Genomic DNA, 26,767 nt, shown 5'->3' on the forward strand with positions numbered 1-26,767 from the left:
AGCTGAGAGCTTCAGCCCTGGTCTGCATGGGCTTGGTCATGTGGACGCTCCGCTTGTCATTTTGAAAAAAGGGGAGTTATTTTGAAATAACTCCCCTTCTTTCGAAATGACAAGAGGAGCGTCTACATGAGCAAGCCTGTTATTTTGAAGTAAGGGGCTGGTTATTTCAAAATAACAACTCCTGCTTTCCATGGGGAAATAGTTATTTTAAAATAGCAGTTGTGTGGACGCTCCATTGCTGCGCACGTTTTGAAATAACTGCTCCTCAGACTCATTCAGAAAAATTACTCCCCAGTGCTTCCTGGGGCTCTAAGTCAAGATAGCACATCCACATGAAGGGACCCCGCTTCAGACTAATTTTGAGGCATCCCTGTAGTGTGGACATGCTATTTCAAAACAGTTATTTTTGGCAGTTATTATTTCACAATAAAATTATTTCAAAATAATTTCCTAGTGTAGACGTGCCCTCAGTGAAGTGAGTGTCGGTGGCACAAGAAGGTCAGATAATCACTCCACTATGGCCAGGGAGTGTGTAGGACTTTGCTTCTACCCGTACCTTCCTCCCTCTAACACCTGTATACTCGGGAGGGACTTGACTTGTTCCTACAACAGTTGAGGTTAATTAAGCAAACACAACCAATTTGAGAGGAATTTGTTTCAACTTCTTTCCAATTCTAAAAACAGCGGCTGGTGAAGAAGGCGGGGAGAATGGTCCGAGAGTGACATTTTCTACAAGTGTTCGCTGCATGGTCTTATCCTGTCCCATCACCCACTGCTCCCATCTCAAAAAGCAGCGTGGTTTTGGTACTTCCTTCCTAACCTAGCAGCAGGCCCAGCTGTCTCTGTGCCTGAAGGTTCTATAAAAAACATTTGTTGCTAAGGGCACACTTTTCTCAGAAAAAGCAAGCAAGAAATGCTTTGCTTAGGTCATTGCTAAGCCTTGGCTGAAGGCTTATGAAATATGAATTATTTGTACTTCTGGGGTGCCGTAGAGTTTCAGTCATGGAACCGTTGTGATAGGCACTTTAAAATATGTAAAGATTGTCCCTGCTCGAAGACAAACAACAGCACGCAGATGGAGGCCTACAAAGAAATGAGAAAAGAAGCAAATACCATTGAATGATACAATTGAATGATATATAAGAACATATGGACCTGGTGTTCACATAAGGAAGCTTCTGTCCCAAGAGCAGGTGTAACAGGGAGTGTTGGAAGCAGCAAGCATTGAATTTCTTCCAGCAGGATGAGATGAGAAAACTGCTTGCCAAGTCCTGCAACATTTGCCCCATGAAAATTTCCTCTGCAGCTAGTGTGGGGGTCAGCACTGCAAGCTCTCCATGGCCATCATTCCCAATATCCCCACTTGCCTGGTCACTCAATCATAAGCACATAAGAACATAAGAATGGCCACACTGGGTCAGACCAAAGGTCCATCGTGCCTAGTATCCTGTCTGTCAACAGTGGTCAATGCCAGAGAGAACACAAATAATCCTCATGTGATCCCTCTCCTGTCATCCATTTCTAGCCCCAGACAAACAGAAGCTAGGGACACCATTCCTACTTATACTGGATAATAAATATCGATGGACCTAACCTCCATGAAAGTATCGAGTTCTTTTTTGAACCCTGTTAAAGTCCTGGTCTTCACAACATCCTCTGGCAAGGAGTTCCACAAATTGATTGTACACTGCAAGAAGAAAAACTTTGTTTTGTTTGTTTGAAACCTGCTACCTATTAATTTCATTTGGTGACCCCTAGTTCTTATGGGAACAAGTAAATAACTTTTCCTTATTCACTTTCTCCATATCTGTCATGATTTTATAGACCTTTTATATGACCATCTGAAGAAGTGGGCTGTGCCCACGAAAGCTCATGATACCAACTACATGTTTTTTTAGTCTTTAAAGTGCTACCATACTATTTGTTGTTTTTTAAGTTTATCCTGTACGGACTAACTCGGCTACCCCCTGAAGTCTTCAAATTTGACACTGTTAGCCTGGGCTTGAATAAAGACCTTAACTGTTTGGCACATTACAAAGCAAACTTCTTCTACCTCTAACACCCTCATTTCCACATCAAAAGCTATGAATGAGACACATCCAACCTACTTAATTAGCCTCATTAACATGGGTCCTACAATTAACAGGTACTTCTTCTGATGTTATATCTTGTTTTCTGTTATTTTCACACCAATTCATCTGATGAAGTGGGTTTTACCCATGCAAGCTCATGATTCTATGTATTTTTGATAGTCTGTAAGTTGCCACAGGACTACTGGTTTTTTTTTTAAGATTTTGTCATACCAGGGAGTTTTCAAATCCTGTTTCCTACAATCACAAAACATATCTATCCTGTCCACTTGCTACCCCATGATTGTTGCAGAGGTTGTCGGTAAAAAAATATTATACTCTCTGGGAGAGAAGGCTGGGTGCAGTATGTTTCCTTATCACTTGCAGCAGAAGGAAGTAGCTTGTAAAGATACAAACTCTCACTCTGTGGAGACACACTGTTTGGCACACTTAAAGAGTGCTTCGTAACTTGCTATTTCCTCAATTTTTTTTTTTTGGCGCTTGGGGGAGAGGGGCATGTCAGATGGGTCCAACCTGAATCTTTTGTAAACAAGGAGGCTGTTTGTGTTATTCGAAAAAAGGGCAAGTGTAAAATCTGCTGCACAGAAATCTGAGAATGTCAAATTAGTGCTTGAAGAAAAAGGAAGGTTGGAAATATTAATGCTTTCCTGCATCTCTCACCGACATATATTGTAGCAGTGTGGCTGTCCCTGCATCCATGACTTCAGATTACTGTGCTTTCCAATTTTGATATAGGATAATTAATATTACTTTAAGCTACTGTCTGATGCTTGTTTACAAATGATAGATCACCATGGAATTTTGCATAGTGAGTAAGGACACACTCCTTGCCCTGATTAATTTCCAATTTTGCTAAGTACAGCAAGGTAATATGTTGTGAGAATAGGGGGTGGTAGATAAGCAAGAAGGACAGCGTAAGTAATTCTGAGAATAAGATTAAGGTGGCTTGGGTGGTACTGGATGAATTATATTAGCTCCCTATTAACAGTGCTTGATAGTTTGAATTGATTTCAGTTAAACCCTAATCCAACAAAACACTTATGCATGTGCTTGACTTCACTGCAGCTATTCCCTGTGTATACAATAAGGACTATGCAGAAGTCATCACAGATTCAGGGCCATGGATATGGACACATTTTCTGCTCTAAAGAGCGGATTGAACTCACGAAAGCTCATGTTTTGAAAGCTCATCTACATGTTTTGTTAGTCTTTAAGGTGCTGGTAGACTATTTGTTATTTTTCAAAAGCTTCAGAGGGGTAGCCTAGTTAGTCTGTAACAGGAAAATCTTAAAAAACAACAAATAGTCTAGTAGCACCTTAAAGACTATCAAAACCTGTAGAAAGTATCATGAGCTTTCATGGGCACAACCCTCTTCTTCAGATGACTGGAGTATAATAAGTCCAGATCCAAGGATAAATAAGGGAAGGAGGAAGGGTGAGAGGAGAGAAGAAAAAAGGAGAGGGGAGAAAGAAAAAAGAGACAATGAGTAGATAGGGAAAATAGTTACAAGAGGCTGTTAAGAACCATTAGCACCTCCATTGGTTTGTTGGTTGGTTAAGTCATTAAAAGGTGGAAGATAGTGGGCGAGCCATCCTATATCCTGGTTCAGCTCATTAGCATAAGAATTGAACTTGTGAATGAAGTTAAGTTCCAATCCTTCTTTTTGTATTTGGCTTGTGGAATTGGTCTGAAGCAGGATATAGGATGGCTCGCACACTATCTTCCACCTTTTAATGACTTAACCAACCAACCCAACAGTGGAATGCTAATGGTTTTTAACAGCCTCTTGTTACTATTTGCCCTATCTATTCACTGTCTCTCTTTTTATTCCTCCCCTCCCCTTTTTCCTTCTCCCCCCACACTTCCCTTATTTATCCTTGGATCTGAACTTATTATACTGCAGTCATCTGAAGAAGTGGGTTTTGCCCAAGAGGCTCATGATACCATCTACATGTTTTGTTAGTCTTTAAGGTGCTACTAGACTATTTGTTGTTGTTGTTGTTTTTTAAGCTTTTCCAGTTACAGACTTACTCGGCTACCTCTCTGAAGCTTTCGCACATATTTAATGATATCCATTATTTAAGAATGAATGAGAGAGTCCTGCTTTGAGGAGAAACAGAGAAAGAGGAAAATTAATATAGTCAACTTGATTTTACACCACAGGCATAATCAATTAATTTGGCATAAAACAGAAATCTGACTGGTCTGATTAAGGTCTAAAGTGTAACTGTACAGTAATAAAAGATGTGACTATGTTAGAGAAGTCATAAAGGGTGTTCTCTGTCATGCACCAAACTGGCTCTCTCCTTTCTTGTCTTTTTACAGTAAAAGATTTTGTTTCCGTAAATAATACACCTACATGAAAAAGAGAATAGAAGTACATTTGATGTTTTTAATTATGTCTAAATGTAAGTCTCAAAAAAAGTGTTTTCAACATTTGCGGGACTTTCCTAAGGTTATTTCCTGACCAAAGGCATAAAGGGAATTAAAAATAAGACCATGACTCATCACAGCTGTAAAACAGTCATTAAAACAAAATAAAATATTCAAGGGTACTGTCGTTAGTGAGCAGACTTCAGCAGAGTTGCATCTGCTTACATTGGTGGTGAATTTGTTTCTGTGTCTCTGGGTCTCTTACAAAGCAGAGAGTACAAGTTCCTCAGTCTTGGCTTCTCTGGATTATCGTTTACTGTACATCTCAATCAATATTTGCATAGCTGCTCCCAGGTAAAATGTCACCCATGTGAGCCATCCCTAATGCTACACACATGCGCTACTGAACAATTATGTAAGGTAATAGTGTCACGGCCAATGTTCTCTCTAGTTTTTTTCCATTTGTGTGCAGCATAAATGTTGTATTGTGCACCAAGGCATGTGCGGATATGCACCGCAAGCAGAAACACATGCTGCTGGCTGTGGGAGATGTGGGCACTGTAAGCTGGGTGGCATTTGGATCGCTCCTGGGTGACCACCCAAGCACCCAGCTTACAGGAAAAACTGGTCTCATATCCATACATTTGGCACAGCCTGCAAATGCTGGATGTGACATAGGCCAAATGTTTCTCTCCTTTTCTGCTTGTGGCGGGGACCCAGATTAGGTCAATCTGGGCTGAGACTGGAGAAGATAAGAATCTGGGGCGCTTTTTCCACATTGTGATGATTTGCTCCCCCTCTGGTGAACCGCTGCCACATACACACTTGCTGACTCTCTCGGCAGTTCTCATCTCTTGGCAGTCCCCCGCTTCTCACGTGGGGTCCCCCCGGCTAACATTAGACTTGCTGGGGACTGGGGAGGAAGACAAAGCCCAAACCCAGGGCTGAAGTCACAGCCTAGCCTTGGGTGGTTGAATGGATCCCTGGAGACTGCATCACATGACATGCTCGTTACTTAATTCCTGGAGGCTCCCAGCCAATCCTGGAGGGCTGGCAAACCCGCGAGCCCTGCCGCCCGGCATGAACGTGGGCTCAGGCTCAGGCTTTGGTCCCCCATCTCAGGGTTGTGTGCCATGGGTAGGGAAGGGGGCAGAGCTCATGGGACCTCCATGTAGCCTGGGTCTGCAGTTCTCAGCCTGGAGCCTTCTGGAGGAGGGGCCACGAGCCACTTTCAGGAGGTCCATCCAGCAGGGCCAGCATGAGACTCACTGGGGGTCGAGGGTAGAAAACTGAAGCCCCGCCTAACAGAGCTGAAATCTGAGACCCTTCACCGCTTCGCCCAGAGCTAAAGCAGAAGTGTGAACAGCTAAGCTGCTGCCATCCAGTACTCTCTTCCTGCCTCTTCTAGATTCCAAGCTGAAAGGTTTAACCCTTTCTTCCCAGGCGCTGGAAACCCAGAGATACACTCTTGCATGTGGTAATTATTAGGGAGCAGCCCTTCAAAAAGTGGCAGACAGGCAGGCCTGCTGATGGGGGCGGGGCAAAGGAAGCAATATCCCCAGCGTCTGGTGATTCAAAAGGGCCAGGGTCTCCCGGCCGCCACTGCTCCTGGAACACCAAGCCCTTTCAATTGCCACCTGAGTGCCACGCAGCACATGCCACGCATGCTAAGCACTGGCAGGGGTGTACCTTGTTTCGGGTTGCGCTGAGAGCTGGCTGCTTTGGCCACGCCCCTTCCACCCAAGACCCCGCCCCTTCTGGGAGCATAGTGCCATGCCCCTCCCCCCAATCTTGCCCAGAGGCACAGCATGGGTGTCAACTCTGCTACAGACAGATATCTAAATATCATATCAGACTTAGTCTGAGAGTTAGTACAAAACAGAAGTTACTTACTTACATTAAGAACTAATATAATCCAGAATGGGCCTGGAAGCATTAGAGAAATAGAGCTATACACAGAAATTGCTGTTCTTACCCTGTCTACATAAGTCTGTCTTAGAGTATCTTAATTATTTACTAATGTACATACATATTGTGTCATGGCTTTTTCATGTCCAGCATCATCTCTCTGGGTACATCTACGCTGCACACTTATTTTGAAAGAAGCTATTCCGGAAGAAATACACTACAGGGAAGCCTCGAAATTAGTCTGAGGCAGGATCCCGTAATGTGGATGCACTACCTCGATTTAGAGCCCTAGGAGGCACTGGGGAGTAATTACTTTGAATGGCCTGGGGAGGAGCTATTTCGAAATAGCAGCAGTGGAGCGTCTGCACTACCGCTATTCCAAAATAGTTATTTTGGAATAAGTCCAATTCCTGGTGGAGTGAGAATTCCAGAAGATGGAATAAGCCGTCCTTTATTTCAATTGTATTTCTAAATAACAGAATTGCTCTGTAGACGCTTGCATTGTTATTTCAGAATAACGTCCCTTATTCTGAAATAACGCTGTTGTGTAGACACACCCTCAGTGCCAACCTATGCTACTGAGTCACAGGAATGGCTGCGGGAGGCAAGTGTTAAGACATTTTTGTTTAATGCAGTGGGGTTTTTCTTGTTTTATTTTAAACAGAATTGTAAGTAAGTTAAGTCAAGAAATCAACAGGAATGAAGGAAGAATGAGTTTCTTCCCAAAAAGGTAGGTAAACCTTTCAATCCTTTTTGTGTCTTGCAAACTATTAAGACAAAATCTTTCAGGATAATTGTCCATTTCAGCTAACAGAAGGTTTCCAGTGTTATTTAACAGCAAAAATAAGTTTCAGAAAGGACAATGAAAAGGCATTCCAATATATTCTTTCTACTGTTAATCATGTTCATGCAGCAGAACCTCACGAAGAATCCAAAATTACAATTACTTCCAAACAAGATACTGTACTTTACTCATTGAGTAATCCATTTGAATTCAGTCACGCAACTCATGGGAGCAAACTTATTCATGTACATAATTGTTTGCAACACTCAGCCATATTTTGACAAGTTAATCTAATTACAAGTATTTATTATTGTTAACATTAATATTAGAACTATTAATAATACTACCAGTGCTGTGCTTTAAAGACCAAATATTGTAAGGAATAATACAGAATAAAACTTACAATAATTCATAATATATGAATAAATGAATATCGGTATACTACATTTTAGAGGGATAAAATTAAGAAAACCTTAATAGAAGACTAGATGTTGATAATAAACATTCTCTAGATGTTGATAATACATTTTTTGTCAGAAAAGGCATGAGACTGCTTTAGATTTATTTTAAATATTTTTTAATGTGAATCAGCCGGTTCACTAATTAACAAAGATAAATATAATAAGGTTCTATATTCTATTTTAATAAAATATAGGAGCTCTTGGTCTTTATTACTTGAGATTTTTCTAAGTTGACTTAGAAATTGCCCCTTATTTTTAAATATATTATTTATCAAAATGGTCTATGGAGCTCTGAAAAAATTCTCAGCCACTATGAAAAATTTGGTTGAGTTTCTCTCTGATTTTATTTTTCTAGTTGCCAGTCCCTAAACATCCACAGCATGATTCTTGGGATGGAGACAGTTTGGAGAAAGTCTCTTAATGGGCCATTTGGGAAGCCTTGTGTACCAGAGGAGTTACAATGAAAGGAGAATTACTATAAAAACATAACTACCATACTACAATAGCTAAAACAGTAGTTGCAGACTTCACACTGGACCCATTAATCCCCAAATTAACCCCATGAACCTTGCATGTTAGTGTCTCCCTCCCATTTCCCAGCTGAAGTGAGTAGCCCAGGATACAGAGCCCTCTTAGATGATGCAGCATAATGTAAACATAAACCACTAATAATAACCCAATTATTTGTCCTATAAACCTTGACTGAAATTAGCAAAAAGCACTGGTCATTGCCAAAACACATAGTTTAACACACATTTGGAGTTCCTGGCTTCCTATTGCCCTACAACTTTTCTAATAATCTCCACTGGTGCAAAATGACCATAAAACGTCACCAACTGAGTAGCATGGTTTTACTTCCACTTTGTATATGTGTAATGAACCACATGTGCAAGTGTATCGCCATCAGGCAGAACTGAGCCTGGGTCCTTGAGCTAAAAGTCAGTAGGTATGTGGGTTACATAAATCTGTGGAGATTTTAGCCAAACTGGATCAAAATTAAGTACAACTAGATTATAGTTGTATACTTATACATTATAGTTATATACATTATAGTTGTATATACATTATAGTTATATACAACTAGATTATAGTTATATACTTGACTGTATAACAGTCCATGACCTTCAATAGAAATACTCAGTTAAAAATATTCACGGATGTGTGTAGGACTGAGGCCACATAGAAGAAGGCTAGAAAGTGAGATGACCAAACTTTTCAAATGTTTTTTCTCTCTCACACACACATACCGTTTGTCTAATATGCATTACACTTCTTCAAATGATTCTAGCCTGGATTAGGATCATGCTTATGAAACTGCAGGCGGTTTATGTTTAGCTTTTTGGCAAAGAGAAGCGAGTCAAAAATCATATTGACTTGTCTAATGGAAGAATACCTTCAATTATAATTATGCGACGGGTTTTACTACATGTAAATGTATTTAGTTCATACTAATTAAAATTTGAAAAACAAACTTTGTAATGTCATAACAGGTCCCAGACGCAGAAGTTTGCTGACAATACAGGTAAACACATACTTGCTGTCTATCTAAAGATACATACTTTTTTAAAAAGGTTAAAACCTTGATTCTCTGCTTGCCTTATTTATTTACATTCATCACTGTCTGACCGTATTCACTCAGACATTCTTTTGTAAATGTTTATGCTCGTAGATCTTCAAACTTTTCTCATCTACCTTGAGTTTAAGTTTATAATGGATAGAAGTAATTCAACTTGGATCATAGATCTGTCCAGATCTTCCAGGGTTAATAACCAGTTAATGAGCTGAATTATTGTTGGTATTAGAGATGGGCACATCAGAAACCCTCAGCTCCAAATGTCGGAGGCTAGCGTAGATGGTAAATGGGAGTAGCATGTGCTAGCAGGATGTGGGTGTGGTAAGTGCAGAGTGACACAATCTCTTATTAGAACTGCGTTGGTTGTGTCTTTTACCAAACAAGGATCATTAATTCAACAAGGTTCCTTGATTGAGTGAAAAAAGGTTCTGTAAGCGGATACAGTTGGGCCAGAAAAGTCCTTGCATATGTTTTCTTGGAGGATGTTCCAAATTTCCCCTTGCCTACACATTATCCTAGGAGCTCTCCTCCTGCTGGCTCCCAACCCTAGAACTGCAGGGCTTAATAGACAGAGGAGAGAGTGAGAAAAAGCAGACAGTGAGGAAAGAAGAAGTGGAAGGTATGGAAAGCTCTTGGGAGAAAGAGGAAAGTAAAAAAGCGGGAGGTGAGAAGAAGGGAAAATACATTGTTACAGGCTGGGGATCAACAGAAAAGAACCTGGGGATTACAGTGGATGAGAAGCTGGATATGAGTCAACAGTGTGCCCTCGTAGCCAAGAAGGCTAATGGCATATTAGGCTGCATTAGGAAGAGAATTTCCAGCAGATCTAGAGAAGTGATTATTCACCTTTATTCGGCTCTGGTGAGGACACATCTGGAGGATTGTGTCCAGTTCTGGGCCCCTCACTATAGAAAGGATGTGGATGCTTTGGAGAGGATCCAGTGGAGGGTGACCAAAATGATTAGGGGGCTGGAGCACATGACCTATAAGGAAAGACTGAGGGATTTGGGCTTATTTAGTCTATAGAAAAGAAGAGTGAGGGGGGATTTGAGAGCAGCCTTCAACTTCCTGAAGGGGGGTTCCAAAGAGGATGGAGAGAAGCCTGTTCTCAGTAGTGACAGATGGCAGAACAAGAAGCAATGGGCTCAAGTTACAGTGACGAAGGTCTAGGTTTGATATTAGGAAAAACTATTTCACTAGGAGAATGGAAAGGCACTGGAATGGGTTCCATAGGGAGGTGGTGGAATCTCTAGAGGTTTTTAAAATCCCTAGAGGTTTTTAAGTCTCGGCTTGACAAAGCCTTGGCTGGGTTGATTTAGTTGGGATTGGTCCTGCTTTGGGCAGGGGGCTGGACTTGATGACCTCCTGAGGTCTCTTCTGGCCCTAGGATTCTATGAAAATGACTGGACCAAGAGCAAGAAAAAAGAGGAAGTCAAGAGAGCACAAGGACTGAGAGAGAGAATGAAAGGAGAAATATCAAATTGAAGCACTAGCAAAAGATGTTCAAATAGTGGGGGGTAGAGGAACAATGGCGGAGGAGGGAAGTGGAGAGACAGATGCAATCTGGGAGCATCCATGTGGCGATTGAACCTCTAAGGCACAATGTCTTTCCCCCTTTCCTGCTAGATTTCATCATGGAATAAGCAGCTGCCACATGGCTTCCCTGCACTGGGCTTCCACTTTAAACATTGTACTAGCTGGGCCACGAGCAGCTGCACTGTCACAGATTAATACTCCCCCATTGGCCCTATTAAAATGGATTGAAAACCCACATCATTAGAATTGAGCCAAGAATGGACTGTTTAGCTCAGAGATCAAATTGAAAAATCCAGAAAAAAAAAATTCAGATCTGAATGGAAACCAATTTTTTTAAAATTGTTGGTGACTAAAAAAGTCAAAATTCATGTTGTTGACACAAAATGCCTTTCTCTGAGTTTTTTCCCCTTCAATTTGACCATTGGATGTTTTTCAGCCTCTTTAAAAATCGGATAATCTGAATGTAAAACACTACTTTTGGGGGAGGGGGAAATTCAACATGATTGAACTAAAACACTGATGTTTAGGAAAAAGCAAGTTTTTCTTCAGCCAAAACCATTTGTCAACTTGGACCTGAATACACAAATTCTTACAGAGACTCCAAAAATGCTTTTCAGTTGAAAAAGAACTATTTGGGGAAAAAATTGCCCATATCTGCACACAGACTTTCCATAGTAGCAACAAGAGAAAGCCTGAAACAGGAGGTTAACAGCTGAGTCAATTCTAAATTCTTTATGCTTCAACTAGCATTTACATTTGGGAGGGAAGGACACATCTTAGGCCTGGTTTACCCTGCCAAGATTTTTCTCCAAAAGGCAGCTTTTGGTAGTGAAGCAAGCAGAATTAGGGCTGACAAGAGTCTTTGCCAGGCCATGGGGGGAGCTGGAACTGGATCCCTGAAAGCGGTGGAGCCTCAGGAGGAAGATGTGGGGTTGGGGCTAGCCTTTCCCAGCCAACCTTCTGTGCTGCCAGGGCCATAGCGCATGCTCCACCAAAGGCTCCAGTGGCAATATAAAGGGCGGGGGCACCAGCTGCTGCCACGGCTGAGGTAGTGGCAGCATTGGCCAGGAGACCCAGGCCTTTTTAAATCAACCTGACCTGGAGGCAGCTGCCCTCTTCCCACCCACCCACACTGGTGGCCCTGAGGAGAAGTGTGCACACAGCAAAACCAGTTTTTGTGACAAAACTCTTCGGTTGCAGCGCTGCAATAGAATCACCTGCAGGAGAGTGATAAGGCTCTTTGCGCGGTTGTCCAAGTGGTGTGATTGGCCGCCAGAGAGCCAATCACGAGATTGCCAAATGCCTGCAGTGTCTGCTCTGGGAAACAAAGAGCAAATCACGAAGGTGGAATGCTCCTGCTATCTCCGCACGAAAGCTTTATCGACACTGGCAGTTGAGCACAAAGCCACAGGATGTACTGCCCCAAGCCTCCTCACCTTCGGGGACCCCACAGCGGCTGCCCGAACCGTCTTACGGATGGGAGGGACCAGAGGATCACAGGGGACTGGTGCAGTGACAGCAGGGGTCATCTCCACCCTGCCCCACTCACCACATAGGGTGTGGAAGGTTTTTTGTAACGTAGACACACCCTACAGACAGGCAGAGGTGGATGTGCTTGTGTGCATGTGAAAGAGAGAGAGAGACGCTCTGTGCTGTGCAGAGACAGAGAGGGAAGCTGATGTTGGGGTGTCCCTTCCGCCCCCCACCACCCCAGTACAGGTTGCTTCTGGCAGCTGTCTGAACTGAGGAGACAACATACCAACACACTCACTCTGCCCCGACACACTGTCTCTCCCTCTTCCCCCATACACACTAGGTCCCTGTCAGACACCCACCTTCTCCCCCTCCCCACGCTTCAGTTGAAAAGCACTTGGCAATCTCGTAGGATGGCCATGGAACAATGGGATTGGGAGACCAGAATCATGGGGTGCTGTACCTGTCCCACTGGCAGGAATGGCTGTAGGATTTATGGGGCCCTATGTAGTACAACTAAACTGGCACTCCTGTTCCCGATGACAGCCTGAGGAGTGTGGGGAGTGATGATGACTCTTTTTAGTGACATGATTAGTCTTCAGCCCCATAACTAATGAAAGGTTTTTAAAGGGGATTTTAAACTGAGGGTACGTCTAGACTACAGGCTTTTGTCGACAGAAGTTTTGTCGACAGATACTGTCGACAAAGCTTCTGTCGACAAAGAGCGTCTAGACTACAGCCAGTTCTGTCGACAAAGCAAGCTGCTTTGTCAACAAAACCCTGTAGTTTAGACACAACCCTAGATGCAATAACACCTTCTGTCGACAGAACTCTGTCGACAAAAGGTGTTATGCCTCGTAAAATGAGGTTTACCAGCGTCGACAAAACTGCTGAGTTCTGTCGACGTTATGTCGACAGAACTCAGTGGTAGTGTAGACACAGGTATAGTTTTGTCGACAAAAGTCCACTTTTGTCGACAAAACTCTGTAGTCTAGACACACCCTAAGGTCTTGTAGGCCATATCTAGACTTGTGGAGAGACTGACGCTGAGGCAGTTGATCTTCCAGTGTTTGATTTAGCGCGTCTCTGCTAGACCCACTAAATCAAACACTGAGGGTGTTCCTGTTGGCCCTGGGAGCATTTCCCCCATCATCCTCCCGTTGTGGGAACGGCGCTGAAGTTTGGCTTATGGTACGATGACTCCAACTATGTTATTTACGTAACTGAAATTGCTTACCTTAAGCCAACCTTCCCCCATAGTATAGACCGGGTCATAGGCTAATACAATAAATGCAGCAACTGATAATAAATGCAGCAAATGCCTGATAAGTGGCTTCATTACCACTTGAACGGCTCTTTCATAGGTTCAATGTTCTACTAATAGGTCTGGTGGGCTTTTTAATTTCTAAGTTAACTAGATCCTCTCTGGAGGAACAGAGCCATAGAAGAGGTAGATGGGTGGACATGAAGACCCACTGGTGTTCCACATTTTTGGGTCCCCTACAAAGATATAGATAAGGACGGCCCCACTCATGAGGCACCACAAACCCATCCCAAAAGCACCCTGTGGCTAGTTGAACCATGGGATAGCTACTACAGTGCACTGCTCCCTTTGTCATTGCAAGAGCTGCTAATGAGGATGTGGTGCAGTGACACAAGGAGTAGGGTGTGGACATGTAACAGCAGTTTAATAAAAGTGGAATAATTTTTGGTGAAAAACTTGGCAGTGTGGAATAGCCTCAATCACAGCAGAAATCCTGATATGCAAAGGATGTTCCACTAATACCCTTCAACTGGAAGGTGACATCAATAATGGGTGCACATAATTCCTGTTGGCTGCCATGGGAGTTGGACGCATCCTACTCCTTGGACAATCTGCCACCCTGGGGGAATTCCGCAATTTTACTGCAGCACCAAATGGAACAATTGGTGATTTTCCCCATGGCTAACCCTGGCCTGCTATTGTGATGCTCTGATGGTTGGTGACTTTTTGTGACACGTAGTGCCATTTTACCTGATGAAGCTTTGGTACTCTGAAGCCAACATGTGGTAACGAGTCATGGTTCTGTTTCCTCACACAGGAGGCTGTGACGAAGAGGAAGAAGGCTGGTCTTCATTTGTAAGAACCATGTTTTAGATCACTTAAAACTCAAAGTAGATAATTTGTTACCTCACTCCATCAGTTCAGGTACTTCTACACTGCAGCATTTTTTTGAAATAACAAAGTGCGCATCTACACAGCAAGCTGTTACTACAAAATAATTTCAAGATGGCAGATTCTTACTCCGACTTCTGTAATGCTCATTTCATGAGGGTAAGGGAAGTTGAAGGAAGAGTGTTCTCCCTCTTATTTCCTGCGGTGTAGACAGTGCCAAAAGCCGAAGTAAGCTATTTTGACTTCAACTATGCCACTGATGAGGCTGAAGTTGTGTAGCTTAATTCGACATTTGCCCTGCAGTGTAGATGTGCCCTCTCTGTGTTATGCACTCCAAGCAGAAGGGGAAGAAAAGGATGTTCTGGGAGTTTCCAATAGCCATCAGTTCTGGTCTAATTCTATTTCCTTGAAATCAATGACTATCATGGACTTCAGTTGGAGCAGCATTAGCTGAATTCGCAGTATTTTTGAAACTTTCACCTTCTGGGCTGGGGAGAAATTACAGTGAATTATGACACCATTTACAGATCAGGGACAAGTTTCTGTAAAAGTGGTGTGCTGAAGTAGTAAAACCTTGCACAATAATATTATCTGATCTCACAAGCCATACCTACTCGAGCTGGGTCAAACCCACACACATTAAGGGCTAGAAATTCCCTGCATTAAGGGCTACAAAGCCCCCACCAAAGCCTCGCTTTTGCAGGAAGGAGCTTTAAGGAAGGCTGCACCACTGAAGGATTGCCCTGGTGCAGTGCTTAGGGGCACCTGCTGCCATCTATTGGATGAGATATAAAACTGAAGTCCTGTCCATCCCTTGCCATTTTCTTTAAGCGGGGTAGTGTTATGCTCTGTTTAATCATGAGATGCTCCATCACTGCGTTTGATGAAGGGATGAAACAATCCCCTAAGTGCTGGCGATACAATTTAATATGCCACAAAATGAAAGACACTACAATCTATATATATTTTAAAAAAACAAGCTCATTGTATTCTGTGGTATCTAATCACTGTCTGTTTTTTCACTTGCGGATGGCAGGAAGAAGATGATTATGAAAGCCCAGATGACGAACAGGACAATGATGCTGACTATGAATCACCAACCGATGAACCAGGACATGAGAGTGATGATTATGAACCTCCTCCGTCCAATAATGACACAGCCCCCCATAATGTCATCTTTCCTGCCAAGTCAATTCCAAGTAACACAGACTACATAGGTAACTATTGCAAAATGTAATTTGGAAAGGGCAAGCTGTTTTAGGGAACTGACTATAGAGCCTTTCACCAGTCCTGTCTGGGAAGTTTCTAAATAAATGGGAGGGTTTTTTCATTGAAAAATACACATTCGTGGAAACTGCAATGCCTTCTGATACTGCCAGATAAAGAGACAGAGAAAGCATTACACTTCTAGTCTGACCAGGTTAATGTGTAGGCATACTGAAGGAACAGCTTAGGAGATTACTTTGCTGGATAGAGGCCTTATTTGTTGTAGGCAAAACCCATGAGCAGTATTATGGAATATACATGCTAAGTTAAGCACATGCTAAAAAAAAGAGTTATAAAAAGAAAGATCCCAGAAGTTTGGGTCACTTAATAAAAACTATGTTACTGAATTTTGCCCTTTTCTTCAGTAGGAACAAGACTGGGACCTTAGTCTGGGATCCACATCAAGATAAATACACATTTTCTTCTATTTAGTTTGGTTTTACACTATGTAACTAGTGCAAGATACCATCCTTATACCTATTTTCACTGTAACTTTATACCACTTGGCTGTGTCTAGACTGGCAAGTTTTTCCGCAAAATCAGCCACTTTTCCGGAAAAACTTGCCAGCTGTCTACACTGGCCGCTTGAATTTCCGTAAAAGCACTCACGATCTCATGTAAGATCATTGGTGATTTTCCGGAAATACTATGCTGCTCCCATTTGGGCAAAAGTCTTTTTTCGAAAGACTTTTGCGCAAAAGGGCCAGTGTCGACAGCACAGTAGTGTTTTCCGCAAAAAAGTCCCAATCACGAAAATGGTGATCGGGGCTTTTTTGCGGAAAACCGCGTCTAGATTGGCCACGGACACTTTTCCGCAAAAAGTGCTTTTGCGGAAAAGCATCCTGCCAATCTAGACGTGCTTTTCCGAAAATGCTTTTAATGGAAAAGTTTTCCGTTAAAAGCACTTTCGGAAAATCATGCCAGGGTAGACGTAGCCCTTGTGTGTGGAGTTGACTTGGTCCCAGACCATATTCTGCATAAGTCTATAATTTTGTAGACCTGGTTCTCCATTAGGCTACACCTGTGTAGTCATTTACCTCAGGGCAAACATTACCACCTGGACCGGAGTTTTTGATATGCACTTAGCAGTGGTGGGAAGGAATACATAAAGTGCAGGTCAACAGAGAACTGAGCCCTCTCGCTGTGGGTACATGCAATGCCAAAGTGAAATTCAAGTTGTGGGGCATAAAAAGCACACAGAACATACAAGAATTGATGACAGAGTCACTATGGAGTTACAGCGAAGTAACACAGCAAAAAGTGATTCTTCGTGTAATGTAAAATGCCGTCATTTTAAACTAAACTTCAGAATAAAGATCTAACGAAAAAGAAAATAACCTTTTGTGTGTGCAGAATTGTTCAGTATGTGATTTTTCTTTTCTTTTTTTTAGATAGACCCACAAATGCTAGACCATCTCCCCAGCCTCCTATTCCACCTCAGCGACCTGGCCCATCCCCAGGAGCAGCACCATATGCGGGCAGAGGCACTCCTGTATGTTTCCTTTCTTAAAGAATATTTATTTGTTTTCCTTTGGCATCATCTCCTAGAAGGCCCACATATAACATCATATTCAACATAATGATTGTGTATGTTGAAGTAGAGAGAAACTATTTGTGCTACAAAAGTAATTCATGTGTGCTAAAATGATGACTTTTTGTGGAACACACATAGGCTACGTCTAGACTGGCATGATTTTCTGGAAATGCTTTTAACGGAAAAGTTTTCCATTAAAAGCATTTTCGGAAAAGCACGTCTAGATTGGCAGGATGCTTTTCCGCAAAAGCACTTTTTGCAGAAAAGAATCCATGGCCAATCTAGACGCAGTTTTCCACAAAAAAGCCCCGATCGCCATTTTCGCGATCGGGGCTTTTTTGCGGAAAACAGTACTGTGCTGTCTACACGGGCCTTTTTGCACAAAAGTCTTTCGGAAAAAGACTTTTGCCCGAATGGGAGCAGCATAGTATTTCCGGAAAAGCACTGACGATCTTACATGAGATCGTCAGTGCTTTTCCGGAAATTCAAGCGGCCAGTGTAGACAGCTAGCAAGTTTTTCCATAAAAGTGGCTGATTTTACGGAAAAACTTTCCAGTCTAGACACAGCCATATAGAAATGGTTTCTATATTGCAATGTGGCCAGGTATACTGGCAATTAATGATGATTTACCAACAAATACTCACCTTTGAACACCTTCCCTTGGGGAAAGCTGTCACTGGAGCAATGTGAAAAAGATCGATCTTGCAAACCCTCTGTCTTATGGGCAGTCCCATTGAATGAGGCAGCACTCCCTGGTGGTGGAAAAATTAAGGGTCTGGTGTTGGATGAGATGAAGAGGTCAGAGCACAAAACTGATTCACCCAAGGCAGTGAGCAAAGTTAAGGAAAAAAAAGTGTCATCATTGTCCTTTACTGAAGTCTGGATGGTCTTCTTAGATACATTCAGAATTCATCAATACCTATAAGGTGAATAGACCCACACATTCCCTAATTTGGCAGATTAAGGCCAGGTCTACACTAAAAGGTAACATTGAATCAAGATACGCAACTCCGACTACGTTAATTACATAGCTGGAGTCAATGTACCTTGTTTTGAGTTTCCCTGCCGTCCCATAGCAGGAGACTAATGGGAGCAAATGCTCACATCAGCTTCCCTTACTCCTTGCAGAAACAGGACTACTGGACACTGGTGGGGGCACCCTCTGAGTTTGATTTAGCAAGTCTTAACTAGACTTACTAAATTGAACTCCGGAAGATTGATTGCCATAGCGTTGATCTTCTGTTTAGTGAAGGCATGGCCAAAGGCTTTGATTCTGTAAGCCCTTGAGCTCACTCTGCAAAGTTCCCGTATTCCAGCACAACAGAGTATGAAAGCTATACATGAATACAAGTAAAGTTAATCAGTAAGCACAGAGCTCCCCACTGCATAGTATGAAGTCTGCTGTATTTCTCTCCTCCATTACTTGGAAGGCCATAGAAAGAAACTGGGTCAAGAATAGGTGCCTCTGAGGAAACACGGGCTTAAGCGCAGTCACCTTCATCATTTTCATGAGCTACTCAGCTACGTGGTCCTCTCCTTGCGCTAGTCTTTCCATGAAGAACTGGACAGCCCCTGGCACAGTAGCTCTCTTCTTAATGCAAACCTGTGCTCCCGGGCTCTTCCTGATCTGCTCATCACTTTTGACCTTGAATTTATATGCACCAAACTCTGCATCACCATATCCATTCCAGCTACTCCTCCCTCCTGCTGCCGGCATGTTCCCAACCTCCCCTGAAAAGAATTACGTGCTAGAGGTTCCCTGTAAAGGGGCAGAGAATTGACAGAACCAATGTTATGTGTCAAGAAAAGGCCTTTCACCTAGACGTTATTCTGCAAGGCGTGGGGTGGGGATCCTAATGGCCCTTTGTGCTCTAACAGATGCACAGCTTGACAACTGTGGCTTTTGTGATGTGTTGAGTGACCCCAGAGGAGAAGATGAAAATCCTTGAGCTCTGTACACAGAGAGACTTCAATCATTTGTAAAACCATTTCTTTTTAGATGCCACCTTACCCTCCCCCGTCCAGCAATAATGACGTGAATAGAGATAAAAGTGCAAAACCTTTAAAACGTAAGTGAAAATATTGGTCTCTTTTTAAAAAAACTATGGCGTACTGCATATTTGTGTGGTCTCCAGCTAGTGCTAAGTTAGTGTTTCTATCCCCTGTGATGGGTGTCCTACTCACTGCTGGATGTGGTGTCCTACTCTCTGGCTCCTGGAACTACTGCTTCTTTCTCCTTCATGACCCTTTGGCCAGGTCGCTCAGCCGTTTCCTCTTTCTGGGGTAGCAAAGTCTTTCAACATGAAATGGCCAAGACAGACCACTCTCCACTGCCTGGACTGTGCCACTTGCTCAGTTTTACATAGGAGAACACAATTACGCCTTCTACTCCAGGTTCTAGCCCAGGGGCCCTCTCATCAGCAGCCAAGGTGTGCCCTATCCCACAGCTTGCTTTCCCCCTATGCTTTCTCTCATCTTTCTGGCTCCCTGCCAGGTTTGCCAGTCCAGAAACCGTCCTTACAGGAAGTCACTGCAGACAACTTCCCCACAACCCAGCTGCAGCTTCTGGGCTTCATTCAGATGCCTCCTGCCTCTGCCCAGCTAGACCTTGTCTCTCATTATTCCTAGCTCCCTGGTTCCTTCTCTAGGTGCAGTTAGTTGGCCTACCTGGTCACCTTAATGTCTTCAGGCCTTGTGTCGAGTAGACAAACCCCATTAAAAATCCTTTGCTGGCTTCCCCAAACAATGAAAATATATTTCCAATAATAATCAAAATTTACAGATAAGTAGAATTTTTTTTTTCGTATTTTGTCTAAGAATTTAGTTAGATTTAAGGATATTTATTTTGTATATTTTGACAATTTGTTTTTTAATGATGACAACGCTTTAATTTTTTGGAATCCTAATATCTTGCCATCATTAAATAATTAGTTTGGCCCTGTTGGTTGTCCGATAATCTCCCCCCATCATTTTGTGCAACTGAAAATGTAAATCAATAAAATATTTTAAAATGCTTTAAAACTGTGATATTGTCCATCAGCATTTCAAAAAAGCAAACACCAAATTCAGCCAAGCTTGACTATTTATGAGTTTAATTGTGTTGCTTATAATTCCAAGAAGGGCTGCCAGGTCATGACAGATATAATAAAAATATAAATGTGTCTTACATTGAATTAACACAATATTTCACACCGTATTCATGTTTAGCCCCTGCGCCTTCTATAGACAGACGCACAAAACCCCCACTGGATCGTTCTGGGCCACCGTTTGAAAGAGACAGCCCGGGACCAGGTCAGTACTTATTTATCCTATGTTCATTTTGCAATAAACAAGGTTTCAAAGCCAGATCTGGTGAGTCTCCAGAACTTATAATGAATTACCTAAGGCTTTGGGGTTTTTCAAGTTTTGTTATTTATTCTTTTCAGGAAAGAGGGCAGTGTTTCCTGATAAGGTAAGAGGACATTTATTTGCTTCTTATTCTATGTGGACCTTACTTACTTATAAGGTCTTATTCTACCTGGATGTTACGTATTTATAAGTTCTTGTAACTCTTCTTTGCTTTTTAACAGCCCATGGCACCACAGTTAAGGTAAGACATTAAGTCTCTGGGGTCAGACACCATCAGTGTTATCAGGGGGCAGCTGGCGCCCCAGGCGGAATGCGCAATTGGCACCCCCGCACCTCAGGCGGAATGTGCAATCGGCACCCTCGCACCTCAGATGGAATGCGTGATCGGTGCCCCCGCCTCCACAGCCCTCAATGGCGTGACATCATCACTGGGCGCCCCATTTAACACAGCGCCCTAGGCGACGGCCGAGTCATCCTATACTCACAGGCCGCCCCTGAGTGTAATCAAAGAAGCTCTAAAAAGCATTGACCTTTGTTACACCATGTCCTCTTTTGTTTAGGTCTCTAGGAGAACAGTTAGCAAAGATACAAAAGCCTCCCATACCGTCAGCAGATAAATATGAGAGAGGCAATCCAGTCTCGGGAAGGAAGCCATCACCTGCAAAGTAAACATTTGTTTTTAAATATTAACACAACCATATTTCACAATTCCCCACAACGATTTGGAAAATATAATGTATGTGTCAGGCGAGACACCGCTGTCTAAAGATACCCGCTTTATTGTAATGTGAAAAAGCCCTGCCTTTTGAAAAGCCAAATACAACAGGGTTTGCCTCATCCGAAAGGCCAAAAATAAGGCCCAAAATACATCTCACTACAGCCATAATCCAGAAAGAAAGAGGAATGTCATTCGTGAGTCTCCTGTCAGCCCTAGCCATCTTCCCAGAAAACTTTTTTCTCAGTATCCTTATGGCCAAACTCAACCCCTATTTCCACATCCCTTTTATAATGAGGGAGGGAGGCGGCTTTCATGTATTTCCCACAACTAAGCCAGGCCTGGCACCCTGAAAATCCCTGAATTCGTGGCAAAACCTTTCTATAGCAAGAGCTGAACAGCCTTTCTTAGCTTCTGGATAGGGCTGTAACCAAATAAAAGAAGCATACCACAAGATCTGCTAGGCAACTAGCAGTCAAAATGCGAGGAAGGGGCCAGATATCTTCATAGAAGCCAACCCTCAGCCACAACAGTGTAGCTATGGGTTCCATGGGAGCAATTAATGTTTTCATCATTCATCTGAAGTTTAAGGCCAGCTATTCAAACTCAATGTCAGTACGAGGAAGGCAGCAGGTGCAATCTTTCATTTGAAATAACCGTCAGTTATGCTCCAGCCATGCAATAAACTCCACACAGATGGATCCCAGAATCTCCAGAAAGCACATTACGGGATCAGGGTTTAGACATCCAAGTGTCTTCTACTAGCTGCAAATCAGGGTTTGGGTTTTTTTTACCTAAATGAGCAAAAGAAATTGCTGATTAGAACTGATTCCCCGATGTGTTTATACCTGCAAAAACTGACAGTAGCTTACGTCCCCATGGACAATACAGACACTGCACACAGGTCTAGAGTCTCATTCATTCCCACTTTCTACACCTAACATCTGTGTTTGGTTTCTCCACCTCCTTGATTTTAGGCCAGGCTGGGCACCTGAAAGAAGATACGATGTAAGTATATTTCAGAGCAAACAATATTCTACAGGAAGAATGTTTTCAAGTATGTGTCAATGCAATTACAAAAGGTGCATAAACCCTGGCAGGACCACGGATGTTGTTGGGCTAGAGAGTCCCAGCACAGAGACTGCCGGGAGCTGGGAGCAGAGCTAGCCAGTGGGGCCCATGGGGCAGTGGAGCCCACAGGGCATCAGAGACCTCAGCCGGCCAGGCTGGGAAGCTAGCGGGGTGCTGTAGCCTGGTGGGGAGGAAGCAAATCTCGCAGCCTGCGGAGCTGGGAAGGGGGAGGCTGAAGAGCCCTCAGCTCGTGGGGCCACGAGCACCAGAAGGGCTGCGAGAGCCCACAGGGCCACTGCCAGAGCTTGCAGGGCTGGGGGGGCTGCCAGGGCCACCAGAGCTCATGGGGTTGTGGAGCCTGCAGGGCTGCCATATCCAGGGGGCCTAGGGTAGTGGTTCCAGATAGCTGGGGAGAGGAGCCCAGCAAAGAGACTGGCACCTCCAACCCCAGACCTTCCCTGGTTCAGAAAACTCCCTTGTCTGGGACTGGTCAGTTCCTGAGGGAACCGGACCAAGGAGATCCAACCTGTAGTTCCTTTAATACTCCTGCAGGAGAACCTCACAGTTTAGAGTACAAGAGTTACACACTACTTCCTCAACCACACACTTCTCATTTGAAATCAGAAGTGCACCGTGAGGCAGAATAGACACAAAAATATTGCACCACACACGACTGCCAGATGTCAACTACTCAAAATGAAGGGAAAGTTTAAAAAAGATTTGACAAGGAAACGGTTTCTATGCTTCTTTCATTTAAATTAAAATGGTTAAAAAACAGCATTTTTCTTCCTCACAGTAAAGTTTGAAAGCGGGTATTAAGTCAAGGAGCTGTTGTTAACTTTGAAAGAAGAAACACAACATTTTGTTCAGAATTACCCAATTTTCAGTTACAAACAACCTCCCTTCTTGAGCTGTTTGTAACTGCCATTCCACTTTCGCTCCTTCTTAGCACAGGCTTCACTTTTTGTCATTTTTTTCCACATGAATTTAATCCCTCGATACATTACTTTAAATATTAGAGGCATTGTAAAGAGTCTAGGCCTAGATTTTTACTTTTTAAGTTACATGTGATTTTGCCCTTCCCCTCAGTTTTGGGCTCCCCAACTTGATATTTCTTAAGGGAACTTGATTTTCAGAGGGTGCCAACCCCTTGAAAATTATGAAAATTTATCTCAGCTGAGGTTCTTCCCCTGACTTCTTTAAGTTTCAGTTTGGGCACCCTGAAATTGAGGCACCGAAATTACAACAGGCGGGACCATCATCCCGAATTACAGTTTGCCAGACCAGGGGAGATCGAGGCTCCCCTCCCAGCTATCATCCCTGCTCTCCTTCATAGACCCACTACCTCCAGCCCTGCTGGGGCTGTGCTTCCCAGCCAGGGCCTGGACTGTATTCCCAGCACACTGACCCCGGATGGGGCTGTGCTCTCGCTGCCAGACCAGGATGCACTTCCAGGCTCCAGTCCGGGCTCCCAGGTACTGGCCACTGTGCCGGTCCCACTGTTGCTGGGGCTGCGTTCCCCGGTGGGGTTGCGTTCCCTGCTGCCAACCCCAGCCAGGAGCTGTTCTCCCTAAGACGGCAGCCCCACTATCACTGGGGCTGTGCTCCACACCACCAGCCCAGCTCTTGAATCTGGCCATCCCTTTGGACCATGGATGTTACATAACCAGAGAGTCCCAGATTTTAGCGATTCAACCTGTACTCACTTTTGGAAACCGAGACATGTGATTTCCTTGCCCCCGTACCACAATTTTAAAACTAAATATGGTGTTTCACAAAGGGTGTGTGTAGGCTACAGGGTTTTTTTTTAAAAAAAGTGGTCTTTTTTCAAAAAAACTTCCCCTGCATCTAGAATGCTGCTGTGTTTTTTTTTTTAAAGTAAATCGAAAGACCGCGGCAGTTTTTTCAACCGTGGAAAACCTCGTTTTACGAGGAATAACGCCTTTTTTCGAAAGTGCTCTTTTTCAAAAGAGGCTTGCAGTCTTTTGTAGCAAAAGACAAATATTTCAGTGTCCTTTAGGTAAATATAGCCAGCCCATCTTGGATTACCTGCATCTCCTGATTTATCTTGTTTAGCAAAAATAATATTTTTAAGAGTTCTGATATTATAAACCTCTTAGTGTTTATTATTGTTGTTTTTTTTCCTCTTTCCCCAGGAAGAAGATGAGCGTAAGTGCTTTCAACACTTCTTCTACATTCTCCCTCTTTCTCTGTTAAGAAGCTCAAATGAAACTCTGAGCAGATCTACATATAGTCAAATAGAAAAGCCAACATTGCATAAATTGGCTGCCGGTAGAAATCTTCCAAAAATCTCATGCAGATTTAAGAAATGAAGTCAGAAAACACAGGGAGTTGGAGCACATCAACAATTTCTTCCACTTAGCCAGTATTTCATACACTTATCTAAATGCATTACAATGTTATAACCCTGAACGCAGTATATATCTGTACAGATATTTGCACAGAGAACCTAATAAGCAGGAATTAAAACCTATTGGCCTCTTGATCTTCTGTATGATAATAGGCCAAGCCCTGGTTGCCTTTATCACACATAGAGTGTTATTAATGTCATGTGAAGATAGTTCTGATGATTCATGTGAGCATAGAGATTAGTATTCAGCTCAAATAACAATGCTAGCATTTAGAAATTACCCCCATGTGCCACTGAGATGCTGTATAATGGTTTATAATAAAGCTAATGGATATGGGCCAAAGCTGCAAAATTCACCTCTTGCTTTTCAACATGTCAAAGTCTAAGATTGACTAAATCTGAGTTTTGGTTCAGCCCATTAAAAATTGAGGTCATTGACACCATTCGGATCTGAATTCACAATCTGAATTCCCCACCCTTCCTGTCAGACCAGCTTGGGCTGAGAGTAGCGCCAAAGGAGAGTGTGTGTCTCATGCTGTCATCGTTTGGTGTGGTCGCCCACTTGTCTAATGATCCATGCGGTGAAGGTGGTGTCAGAACACAAATCCCTGAGGAGGAGGAGGAGAAAGAGGAGTCTCAAATCCAATGGTCAGCAATGCCATGGCAGAGAAAGCTGACTGGGGAACATTGTCTTTATGTTTATTGTACTGTGTTAGCTAAATGGCTTCTAAAGATGGACTGTAACTTATCTAGGAGTTCAGAAGCAAAAACATTTCTACTAAATTTTCCACCTCTAAAATGAATACAAGAGAAACCTTCTACTATCAACAATATTCCGAGACCCAGTGTATAGTTCTGACAGGCATTTAATGACAGATTGTTCCATTGCTTGTATCAGATTAGACAACCCTCTGTGTTGTGATACTATTAATTCACTTCACCCCTTTTTACAAGCTGCTTTTAAGAGTCCCTGTGGTAACCTCATGCTCATATCTTAGCTAGCTCTGCTTTTCTTCTTCACAGCAACGTCCCAGAGATCAATGCCACAGCAACCTTTGCCCCCCTTCAGCTCCAACACGTTCCCTGCAAGGTCTGGCAAGCCGCCTCCTAAACACATTCCTTCGGGATCCAAAAGTATGCCTGGATCTTACGCAGACAGGTTTGTAGCACTAGTTGTATTCATTGTGTATTATTACTTCTTGAGGAATGACACTGTGTAGGGTGCTGTACAAGACTCTAAAGATTACTACCTAATAAGTTCAATATCTAAAGGCCAGATCCTTGGTTCTGTTCTACTTGCCGTGGGCTGTCTTCACCATCTTAGGGGAATCCTCTAGTGCTGTAAAGCCATCACCCACAGAGTCTTAAATCTCTGTATAATCCAAACATACAGACAATATGTATCAGATACACTAGGAGAAGCTGAGGAAGGCTCCTCTCTTAGTTCTACATTTAGGCCATGGCTACACTACGAGAGAAAGTCAAATGTGTTAAGGTCAATTTTTAGCACCCGATTTTGTAAAGTCAAAGGTGCATGTTCCCACTGTGTGTAAGAATTTGAGGTAGTTTGAAGTAATGCATGCCCAGTAGGGTGGCTACCATCGTCTTTAAGAGCGAGTCTCTGTGGGTAGCTATCCCACAGTTCCTTTGCATTCTGGGTTATGCTCCCAGTGCAACCGGGGACCAAAACCGTGCAGCGGGTGGTTCTGGGTACATGTCGTCAGTGTCCCATAATGCACTTGTCTCCTCCCTCTCCCCCCTGCTTGAAAGCAACAGCAAACAGTCTCTTCATGCCCTTTTTTCCCCTGGTTACCCATGCAGACATCATAACAGCATTAGATGGAACCCTTGTGGATCCCGTTGGGCGTGAAAGCATTATGGCAATCATATTAATCATGGTGAGACTTATGCTGGAGTATGTCTGGAGAGTATTCAGGGTCTGCCGGAATGAAGCAGAATCTCAGAAGGCTGTGAACGTACTATCCTGCAAAGCACTTAAGTTGAGCGACTAGCAGATGCCTCCTCCTCCTCCTCTTCCTCATCCATGCTGTCCTCCACTCTAGTGTCTGAGGTCGCCAGAGGAGAGAGTATTTTGGGAGCAATCCCT

The 26,767-nt window shown here is 43.2% G+C and overlaps 1 protein-coding gene across 1 annotated transcript in view; it reads left to right on the forward strand.

The window, feature by feature from the left end:
• Positions 1 to 26,767, forward strand: part of LCP2 (lymphocyte cytosolic protein 2) — a 75,709-nt gene that overhangs the window by 33,174 nt on the left and 15,768 nt on the right. The window contains exons 4-16 of the mRNA XM_014569873.3: positions 7,037 to 7,102; positions 9,108 to 9,139; positions 14,281 to 14,318; positions 15,391 to 15,571; positions 17,012 to 17,112; positions 19,155 to 19,224; positions 20,363 to 20,446; positions 20,581 to 20,606; positions 20,725 to 20,744; positions 21,064 to 21,168; positions 22,196 to 22,226; positions 24,446 to 24,458; positions 25,684 to 25,819. Coding sequence (XP_014425359.2) covers positions 7,037 to 7,102; positions 9,108 to 9,139; positions 14,281 to 14,318; positions 15,391 to 15,571; positions 17,012 to 17,112; positions 19,155 to 19,224; positions 20,363 to 20,446; positions 20,581 to 20,606; positions 20,725 to 20,744; positions 21,064 to 21,168; positions 22,196 to 22,226; positions 24,446 to 24,458; positions 25,684 to 25,819 — 903 coding nt within the window. The remainder of the gene's footprint in view (positions 1 to 7,036; positions 7,103 to 9,107; positions 9,140 to 14,280; positions 14,319 to 15,390; positions 15,572 to 17,011; positions 17,113 to 19,154; positions 19,225 to 20,362; positions 20,447 to 20,580; positions 20,607 to 20,724; positions 20,745 to 21,063; positions 21,169 to 22,195; positions 22,227 to 24,445; positions 24,459 to 25,683; positions 25,820 to 26,767) is intronic.

This window comes from Pelodiscus sinensis, chromosome 17 (assembly GCF_049634645.1).
Source record: "Pelodiscus sinensis isolate JC-2024 chromosome 17, ASM4963464v1, whole genome shotgun sequence".
NCBI classification, from domain to species: domain Eukaryota; kingdom Metazoa; phylum Chordata; order Testudines; family Trionychidae; genus Pelodiscus; species Pelodiscus sinensis.